General features: G+C 44.7%; 1 protein-coding gene across 4 annotated transcripts; it reads right to left on the reverse strand.

Moving 5' to 3' along the window:
* On the reverse strand, window positions 1-6,645 carry RPE (ribulose-5-phosphate-3-epimerase). 4 transcript variants are annotated; one of them, XM_054972881.1, is made up of 6 exons: window positions 6,434-6,645; window positions 5,072-5,151; window positions 2,903-3,042; window positions 1,422-1,556; window positions 1,135-1,221; window positions 1-487 (listed from the first exon to the last, which is right to left on the reverse strand). In XM_054972881.1, exons 1-6 carry the CDS (start codon window positions 6,553-6,555, stop codon window positions 365-367), a joined length of 687 nt encoding a protein of 228 aa, XP_054828856.1. In that variant the 5' UTR covers window positions 6,556-6,645; the 3' UTR covers window positions 1-364. The 4 variants fall into 4 exon arrangements, with proteins under 4 accessions (XP_054828856.1, XP_054828858.1, XP_054828857.1 ...); XM_054972883.1 differs by having other exon boundaries at window positions 6,445-6,561; XM_054972882.1 differs by lacking the exon at window positions 5,072-5,151 and having other exon boundaries at window positions 6,445-6,616.
* Between the last annotated feature and the right edge of the window lie 3,806 nt (window positions 6,646-10,451).

Raw genomic sequence — 10,451 nt, forward strand, 5'->3', positions numbered from 1 at the left:
TGCTATTTCAAGCATTTATTTTCACACATTTAAGAAGCTGTATTTTTAAAAAGAAAGGAATGCACAGATTTAATTGTTGCATATGGAACAAAATATATTGAAGTCTTCCATGAGATGCTGGAACGTACCGTGTTTTGTAGTATGAATTACAAGTTTGCCTTTGGCAGTCAAGTTACAGTAGAGAACTGGAATTCTTCCTAGCTGCAAGAACAAGCTTGGTGTCTTGCAACTCGGCTTCTCTGCAGTGGAGGAATGACTCTTTAGTACTGCAGTCCTGTCTGAGTAGCAACGCATTTCAGAAACGGCTACCCACCCACCGACACACAAAAAAGCAGCATTTGGTCATCTTTGTGGTAACCCAGTTTCACCGGTCAAGGGAACGCTTCTGCGCAGCTTCACAACACACGTGCCTGAGAAGGTTAATTACAGCTCTGGGATCATCACTCTTCATTACAGCACTACCCGACACAATCATATTTGCCCCCGCCTGAAAACAGAATAAAACTTTATATTACATGCTGCCATAAAATGCTTGCATGCTGCCAGCCTTACTACGAAATGCATTTCTGCTTTTCAAGTACAATTACGATTAACGGGATGCCAAAAACAACTCCATGGACAAAGTTCACACTCTAGTTATTTCAAAAGAGTGCTTTAAATGCCAAGAAAAGGACTTCAGGGCTAATCTAATGCATGTATGCATGGCTACTCATGCAACGAGACTCTTTCTGAAAGTAGCTAGTGAAAAGGACTCATCAAGATTCAAATCACTGATGTCCTAATCATCTGAACCTAGTTCATCAGAACAGAGACAATTCCTAGAATTATTCTAAGATTACAAAATTAAAGTTTTAACAGTAACAGAAACAAAAGGAATCATGCAGCACTTTATAGACTCACAGATTTAGGAGGAGTATGTGTGAATCAAAATTTCCCAGATTAAAGTGTTATATTTCATGAATTAGCATCCCCTCCGGCAGAGACAAACAGAGACGGAATGGGGAATTGTACCCAAATACACATAGTCCATGCCACAGGAAGTCTACAAGATGTCACGAGATTCAATTTCTGGTTGCGACAACAGACTCACACAGCTGCCCACAGTATGAAAACTTAATATAAATCATTTTTTACCTCTGCACATTTATGAATGGTGTCCGGCCCAACTCCACCATCCACTTCAATATCCAAGGAAGGGAACTGTGTTCTCAGCCAGTTAACCTAGTTAGCGGCACAGAAAGAATTCAACTACAAGATGCGAGAACTTTTTATGTGCATTCTCCTTTGGTATGCACAACAGCAGTATCAATCTTTTAGTACTGCAGCATTCTGAAATAAAATTTATTTACAGTTCCCATTACCTGACCAAATCACACACACACCCTGCTCTACCTGCAATAATCCAAACCTATCAAACTTACCTTTGGCATCATATCTTCCATGAACTTCTGTCCCCCAAAGCCAGGTTCCACTGTCATAACTAAAGCCATGTCTATCTGATTGGCCCATGGTGCTAAATATTCTACTGTAGTTCCCGGCTTGATAGCCAAACCAACCTATGGAAGAGGAACAAACAAATGATTGTATATTAAAAACTTGCATCTTGTTAAGCATCTACTTTATCTTTAGGAGGTGAACAAAAACACACACACCTTCAAAGTGTTTTTCACCTAATTACAACAGGGATAATACCAGGGAAAGAACCAACATGTGTGAAGATGCTTTAATGGCCGATCTGATGCTCAAAGGCTTTTGGATAATGCTTACTTGTGCTTTAACCTATGTCATCTGAGCTTTTCTACAAGGATCAGATGCTTAGTTTCCGAGCATCTCATCTTGACAGCACAAAATCCAGTACTTCTGCTGAAACTGCTCTCCCTTCTGCACAAATGGAGAGGGTTAAGAACTGTCATGGTGTGTGTACTCGGTACAGCTGTCAGGATGTCCTAGAAGAAAGACTCCCATCTTTTCCTCAAACATATTCCTACAACCCTGGTTGTGCAGTCAACACGAGCAGAGGAGACAGCCAACTGGATATATCCTCAAGCTACAATCCTCTACCTCTCAAACAGCGCACAGCAGAAATCATCCCATAAGTGAAAACTATTAAAGGCTCTACTCAACCAGTAGAAACTGCCCTCCTCCATCTTGGTACTATTTGCTATCTGGCCTTGCTTCCATCTGAACAGTCTGAAAACAAGGCATTACCAAATACTATGCTAAAAGACAAGATCTAAAGGTATCAACAACAGGTAGAGGAGACGCTGTTTTATATGAAAATACGACAATTCTTTTATCCCTCGGCCATACATATTCAAATAATTTATATATTTGCTAGACATGGTCTTATTTAGCTAACTGTTGTGAATTAAAACTATTATCAGATTTGTTTGCCATCAATACCTTGGCTGCAGTTAACATCTAAAACATACCATGGTATGTGTTTAAAAAGCAGTATTTCAAATCTGCCATTAACAGATTTAGGCTCAAAATGTTATTAGCCTAATCAAAATGCGATTAACATATCTTCTGAGTTCTTTCATATTGGCACATCCCACCAAAAATTAAAAACTAGTCCAAGGTTGTCTACTTTTCCAACAAAGATCACTAACACTGGAGTGTATTTTACTTAATATACACACTATAGAATATTCTAAAGTGATTATTTTACATTAATACAATGACAGTGGGCTAGATGGATCCCTGGCTCCACATGAGGAGTCCTGGGTGGACTGCATAATTCCTTCCTCTGACCTTTGTGGTTCCTGTTTACATCTTGCAATTTGATGGTTTTAGCACGTTCCAACCACAAAGGCTTATGTTCTTGCAATGTGATTATATTTATTAAAAAGCTTCATTTATTACTTCTGAGAAATAGTAACTCCTTCCAACCGCCTCTCACCTTCATTCCATTTTCTCTGATATCTTTGATCAGTGCACCTGGATTTTCTGTTGCTTCTATGTGAAAGGTGTACTGGTTTGCGCCTGCCACAGCCATGGGTTTCACCCACTGTTCTGGATTGGCAACCATCATATGCATATCTAGAAAGAATCAAGCAGAAAATGAAGGAGGCCAGATGTACTTTTCTTCACTATTTCAGGCGAGCGCTCATGTAACAGAATACTCCAGGCTCCAAACTGAAGCGCCAGGCTGGCTATGGGAAGAGATGCCTCCTCGGGCCTCGGTCCAATCACAAAACAGTGGGAGGTTCCATAAAATGGTAGGAGGTGCCAAGCCAAGCACCCTCCTATGATGGAGAAGTGGCTTTCAGATTGGTGCTCCCTGCAGATGCAAGGATGATTCCTACTGGCTCTTCTGAAGAACCTGCTAGTCCAATGAAGCCAGGATTGGCTCTTTGCTTTGAGGAAGAATCAACAGAGTGTCAAGAAACACATTGGTAGGCACTATTATGCCCATGGACACCACTGCAGGAATCATCATTCTCAGGGCTTTTTTTTCTGGGTAAAAAGGTGGTGGAACTCAGTGGATTGCCCTCGGGCAAGGGAGGGCAATCTAAACTCCCCTCTGTCTGGAGATCAGGGGGCGGGGCCACCAGCCATGTGACCATTTTCAAGAGGTTCCGGAACTCCGTTCCACCGCATTCCAGCTGAAAAAAAGCCCTGATCATTCTAACTGATTCCTTGATGGGAAACTGCCACTACTCAATCATATCTTGAGATCACCTTTAACAATTCTAAAGTGTATTCCATGTCATCTGCACCATCTCAGGAGCTTAAAGTAGAGTTTATGAAGGAAGAAGTCAAAAATTATTTCTTTTATTTTGGACATTTCTATGCCCCCTCTCCAAAGTCCTGCTCAAGGAAGCTTGCAATTAAAATAGTCACAATATAAAAACAAACCACTAGACATAAGCAGCGTAAATACTATCTACTATCAGTCACTCTTAATCTTATAACTCCAGACACCTGAATTCATTCTACTCATATTCTTGAAATCTCTACAAATCAAAACCATCAATCAACAAGGCTTATCTGACAATGGCAAGAACATTATAATGCAAAGGACAACTAAAGAGATATGTAACAATAATAACAATATCATTGGGCTTTAAAGTGATTGATTTTATTGTTGTATGTTATTGTAAAATTGATAAAGTATTTAAAAAAATAAATAAAAACTATCCACAAAATAGAAGCAGACCATTTTAAAAAGCTGATAAAACCTCTAATTAAAAGCCTGGATAAAAAGATGTGTTGGACCTGGCACCTAAAAGAAAGTAGTCACCAGCTGAGCTTCAAGGGGGGGACGGCATGCCAAAGGCAAGGTGCCACCACAAAAGTGCCACCCACCTTGCCTCTGAAGGGAGGGGGCACAGAGAGCAGGGCTTAAGAGGAGGTGTCATGTCTGCATACCATTCATCCATGCCATTCATATATTCTCTGTTCCCTGTATTGATTTGATCACACTGTATACCTGTATGCTCTCATATTATGCTCATATACTGTAACCATTATATTCATGCCATCTTTGGCCTGCCTGAAAATGAAAGTACTAATGCTGAGCCTGTTATCTCTGAAGTCTGCTTGTTGACCTTGAACTATACTGTAACTCTTTACAAAAGACAGAGGGAGTAAATTCCTTGTAATCTTCTGCCTTTCTCTGCCCAGACAATGCTATTGTGTTTCTCATGAGAATTTGGGATTTTCGTGCCTATTTGCTAACTGCTCAAGAGGAAGGGGGGAACCATGCTCATATCCAAGTGCATCTGTTTGTAACCCCATTCCTGCCAACTTACCCATCTTTGGATGTACCTGTAAACTTAATGGATCTCTATAATATAACCTTTTCATCCAAGACCCTGGAGCGCTTGTTGTGAGGGGGTTTGGGGATCTATCTGCCATGGACTGCCATCCCTAGAACTGACATTCTAGGACCTTAACTGGCAGGCTGGATAATATGGCAGGAGACAGATCGATGGCAGAAGTTAAGCTCTTCAAGAAAAGATGCTTGCTGCCAAAAATAGATGATTAAGGTTCTGTGTCTACAACCATCCAGGGAAATTCACACCGTTAATAGGCTGTACATATTAACTCAATGTTAACAGCTTACCAAAAAAGGGTTCCTGTCCTAGCTGTTTCCGAAGGCTCTCTACCACAGGATGGCCAAAAGTGATGTTTGGGACAAAATGCCTACCCAGATGGGAAGAGAAACGTTACATACATTAAGATTTCTCCTAAGAATATCATATATTCTCATAGCCAAGCGAGGTTCCATCTGCCAGTATTTAAATCTGCAGAATGGGACCACACTGACGCAAAACAGATGGTTCTCCAAACTTGGGGTGTGGAATTATAAAAAAAATACCAAAACCAGAGAACAGTTGACTGAACAAGCACAGGTAACTGTTCTCTGAATGCAGGTAGGTATATGAGGGCAAGGAAGCCAAGAGAGGAATACAAGCCCTCACCAAGCCAGCAAGGCCCTACCGCCATTGCACCCAGTTTCCTCTGCTGCTGAAGGAAGAATTGTTGTTGGTGCTGCTACATTTCCAAAAGTAAAAGTGTTTAAAGTATGTGTGCCACACATTCATGTGCTATATTTCCAAACATCTTTATACTTGTGTATATGAAGTACCACCATCCTAATCGTGTGCAGAAAAGGGTTGTTTGTTTCAGGTACGTGCACCAAGGAGGGCATCTGATTAAATACAGGTTGGTTTTATGCCACAAGTTACTGTTGTTCCAGAGAGCCTCCAGTTAACAAGTCATTCATAGTGAGTGCAGGAAAAAGAGCAACAACCAACACGGAAAATGTTACCTCTGACCAGACAGCTTGGTATAGTTGTTATAGTGTCAGACTAAGATTTGGGAGACATAAAAACTATACCCACCCGGCCCCGACACACACAACTCTACTATAGCGCTTAATGGGTGCCCTTTGATGAAGCCTGTATTTGCTGCCATAAAGTGCACCCTCCAAAACGGCCATTTTTCTGATCTCATCTAGAGTTGCCAGCCTCCCGGTGGTGGCTGGAGATCTCCTGGAATTACAACAGATTCTGCAGGCCACAGAGATCAGTTCACCTGGAGGTAATGGCTGCTTTGGAGGGTGGACTCTATGGAATTTTACTATGCTGAGGTCCTTTTCCTCCCCAAACCCTGCCATCTCCAGGCTTCATCCCCCAGTCTCCAAGAATTTCCCAACTTGGAACTGGCAACCCTACGTCTCATCTGGAGATCATTCCGGGAGATCTCATGGCCCTATCTGGAAGTTGGCAACAGGCGGGTGGCAATGGCTCTTCCCGCCAGTCACCACCCGCCGACTCGATGAGGAAAACGGGCTCCCACCATAAAGACGACAGGCAAGGAGAGGCCCTTATGTCTTGACCGGAAGCCGCTGCTCCCAAGCGACGCTCCCCCCTTCCTGTGTTTATGGTCTTTCGACCCCCGGGCGGCAGCGCAGCGGAGTTACCCGTCCATTACATCCAGGTGTAGGTAGTCGGCTCCGCAGTCCATCATGCGGCTGCACTCCTGGCCCAGCGCTGCCAAGTCGCTGTTGAGGATGGACGGGCCTATCCGGCATCCTGAGGCCATGACTCTTCTCGCCCGAGTCGGAAGCACGCGGAGCGCATGCACACAATGCAGCTGTGGAAAGGCAGGTACCGGCGCTCGCGCGCGCCCTGATGGGAAATGTAGTTTTCAACCCCCTCCTTTCTCCTGCTCTCTACTGTCTGGATGCGCGATGGGAACTACACGCCCCACAATGCGGAAGAACGGAGGAAAGGAGCGGCGGAGCAGCTGCAGCGCAGGGCGTCGTTAATAGACAGGGATTTTTGCCCCCAAGTCAAAAGGAGAGGCAGCTCTCGAGACAGGGCAGCCAATCAGCTTCGGCCCTCGATCGGCTCAGGCGAGGGGCGGAGCTCAAATGGCTGGCTCGAGGACGGGGGCGGAGTTGCCCAGCCAATGACAGGCGACCTCTCCCCCTCAGCGCCTTCATAAACATATCTGTGGGCGTGTCCATGGGGATCACGTGATTGAAGCAGAAGTTATTCTTGCGCGCTGAAAGCCAGCCGCGCAGGCTGTCGTTAATAGGCAGGGATTTTGTCCCCTCAGCGAGACTAAACGTTTATATACTAAAGGACATTTTCTGTATGGAGGAAAAGTCACTAGAAGTCTCACCTGTTGGTTGGTCTCGGGTGGAAATCATGTTGGTCGTGCGTTCACAGTCAGCATGCCTCACCACCACCTTTCGTCTCTCATCAAAACATCCACAAACAGAAATGTAGCAGAAATTCCTGTCTTTAGGCGTTCAGTGAACCGGGCTGCTAAAGCTTGCTTGCATGAGTCGCAAGCCACAATTTCATGTTGCCTACGGAAAAACATGCAGCGCTTGAATGTATTTGCGTGCTCTTTCCTGAAGTGACGTCGCCGCACCCCCGGGGCAGGTGTTCCCTGGGTGCCTGCCGGCGGCGGGCAACTTCTGAGACGCCTGCTGTGCCTCACCGGTCGCTGGGCGATCAGCAGGCAAAGGGGGAACCCCCTGGGAGTTTGCCGGTAGTGGGTAGTGGGCACCTGGGAACAGATACTTTTTTTAACAAGACCTAAGGATGCTAGCCTCCAGGTGGGCCTGGGTATCTCCCGGAATTACAAGTGTTCTCCAGGCCATAGGGATCAGTTCCCCTGAAGATCTCTGGCCAGTTTCTTCATGCTCTCCATGCATCTGACGAAGAGAACTGCGGTTCTCCAAAGCTTATACTACAGTAAAGTTGGTTAGTCTTAAAGATGCTACTGGACTCTACTATTTTACCTGAAGAAAATGGCTGCTTTGGAGGGTGGAGTCTACGGCACTAGGCACTGCTGAGCTCCCTCTGTTCCCCAAAACTGCCCTCCCCAGGGTCCAACCTCCAAATCTCCAGGAATTTCCCTACCCAGAGCTGGCAGCCTTACCGACCCCACAGATCAAACTAACACAAAACATTGTGCAAGCTTTCGGGTTTTTTGCAAAGATATAGGGGAGGGAAGCGGATTTTTCTGGTCAGGACCAGATCTTGCAAACATCATCTAGGACTGCGGTGTATGCAGGCAAACTAATTAATTCCATGGTTACTGATAGGTTATGCCAGGTTCTCTCCTGACCAGTCTTGGGAAATGCAAAGAACAGCTGAAGCTCCTTCCAAATCCTCTCAAATGCCAATCAAGAAGCATAGTTCCCTTGCAAAAGGAAGCACCTAGTAGTCTTTATATCAGCCACGTTTGAAATAACTTTAAGGAAATGCACCAGATACAGAGTCAAAGTCATATTTGGTGGTTTTACCTCGCATGCAAGTCTTTCCTCTGATTTGTTTCCATTCTGTTCACAATTCCCATTCTTCCTTGGCTAAAATTAAATATCCATGAAGTAGGAAATGGTTCTTAAAAGATTTTTGGGAGCGGTGGACATGTCACATGTCTGAATGGGTCCTTTGAAAAGAAGGCAGTACAACAGAATTTGTCTGGCTTCACGCGTCTTGTGTTTTAAACCTTCTGATAGGCCCTAACCTGGATAGCCCAGGTGAGCCAGATCTCATCAGATCTCAGGAGGTTAGCAGGGTCGGCCTTGGTTAGTAATTGGATGGGAGACCTCCAAAGACCAGGGCTGCAGAGGCAAAATCTGTTAGTCTCTTGCCGGGACTGGGGGTTGCCATAAGTGAGCTGTGTCTTAAGGGCGCTCTCCACCACCACCTTCTGGCAGACAGAATATAACGGCTCAGGGCTTGGTGCAGTTTCCCTTCCCGAATTCCACACCTAGGAGGAGTCCACGTTGAAGAGAGAGAATAACACTCTGTATAGGATCAGACACTTGAGGAAGCTGCTTACATAGTAATGGTACATGTCCTCCTGCTCTGTAATGTTTACTTCCCTGTGATGGTACATACAATAGGATTGACAAGGAAGCTTGTCCGGCCCCCTTCATACCCTGTTATGGCTTAGTCTGCTCTCCAGTGGTGCCTCAGTTGAGCCAGGTGCGCCATTTTCATTTACCCTGCCTCTCTGCTTGCTTTACCATTCACCAATTTTCATGCCATTTATTTTGAAGGCACATGAAGTGTATCTCGGCAATGTCCCTCACCTAACAGCTAAAATGGACCCGGTGATGGCCAGAGACAAAAATCTCTGCCAGTGATAGCCGGAGACAAAAATCCAAGCATCTCTTGTCACTTACGAATGATCTTAACTCGTACGATCGCACTCCAGTGGATGACATAGCCAAGCACTGTCATGTTGCTATTAAACATGAAGGTGGCTGAGACCTTCTGAGACCTGTGCCCCAAACATATGTTCATGTGTTTGTCAGGGTGATTTCCCCCTAAAATGTAATTGCCCTTTTCACCTCTTTTTAGCACAATGCAATGAATACAGGTGGGGGAGAGTGGGATCGCAGTGCCAAGATCCACTCTTAATTTATTTGGAAGATACAGGGCTCATTTTAAGGGGGAATGCGTAGGAACGCAGTTCCGGCAGTTCCCCAAAGAGGTCACATGACAGGTTGCCCCACTCACCTGACTCAGCCATGTGGGCCCATTTTGTCCTGGATTGGGGCTGAAACAGCCCAAATCAGGCCTCTGATGAGTGGTAGATCACTCTCCCACTCATCAGTGGCCCAATCCTGACCATTTTCAGCCCCTTTTTGCCATTTTGGGCCCCAATTCTGGCCCTGAATGGCCAGGATTGGGTCCAAAATAGCCAGGATAGGTGATGTCAGGGGGTGTGACATATGCAAATCAGTTATGCTAACGACACACTTCTGGTGATGTCAAGGGGCGTGGTGTATGCTAATGAGTTATGCTAATGAGTTCCTCCAGCTCTTTTTCTATGAAATGACCCCTGGGAAGATACGTAAAATGGTTCCACCCTGCCAATGTATGTGTGTAAGGACTTTCTCTGCGCAGTCAGGATTCTCAGGAACACTGAAAATCTGAGCTCCCAGTTAAGCAATTTACACCCAGAAATAGGTCAGAAAAGAAAATTGCTACCGCACTCCTGCCGCCACCCCACTGCCCTGCAATGCATTCATAATGTGTGCTTAGAATGTGTAAAACTCCTCATTACATTTAAATGTCTGTTTTAGAAAGCACAATTTGTGACCGTACCCCACACAGTCCACTCCACTGTCACATATTGGCTCAATAAACCTTCTAGTTTTGCTACTTTCCAGAGGTGGCAAAAACATGTAAGGATGACTTGCAGGAATAGCGGAGGCCACGGCAAATCTGTCATCGCCACGGCTGTGTTCGGGTTAATCGGTTGCCACAGCTATGCTAATAGAAATAGTACCAGCATGAGAAGAAATCATGTAAACAAAAGTTCCCCCAGATATAATGATTTATTTATAGGTAAGTTTTATTTATGCATAATCAAACACTAAACTATTGTAATCTCTTCATAAACATAAATCAGACATTTCAGTGTTTTTATTTCCACCTTCGTCTTTGGTCATTTGGCACACATTA

Source organism: Eublepharis macularius, chromosome 2 (assembly GCF_028583425.1).
Source record: "Eublepharis macularius isolate TG4126 chromosome 2, MPM_Emac_v1.0, whole genome shotgun sequence".
Taxonomy (NCBI): Eukaryota; Metazoa; Chordata; class Lepidosauria; order Squamata; family Eublepharidae; genus Eublepharis; species Eublepharis macularius.

Bases quoted from the DNA above. Each gene is read 5' to 3' on its own strand.
- RPE (XM_054972881.1), bottom strand. From the start codon at position 6,555: ATGGCCTCAGGATGCCGGATAGGCCCGTCCATCCTCAACAGCGACTTG. The intron at 3,043-5,071 runs GTAAGCTGTTAA...GATTCTTTCTAG, and splicing joins AGGACAGGAACCCTTTTTTG to ATATGCATATGATGGTTGCC. The intron at 1,222-1,421 runs GTAAGTTTGATA...GCCGCTAACTAG, and splicing joins TGGAAGATATGATGCCAAAG to GTTAACTGGCTGAGAACACA.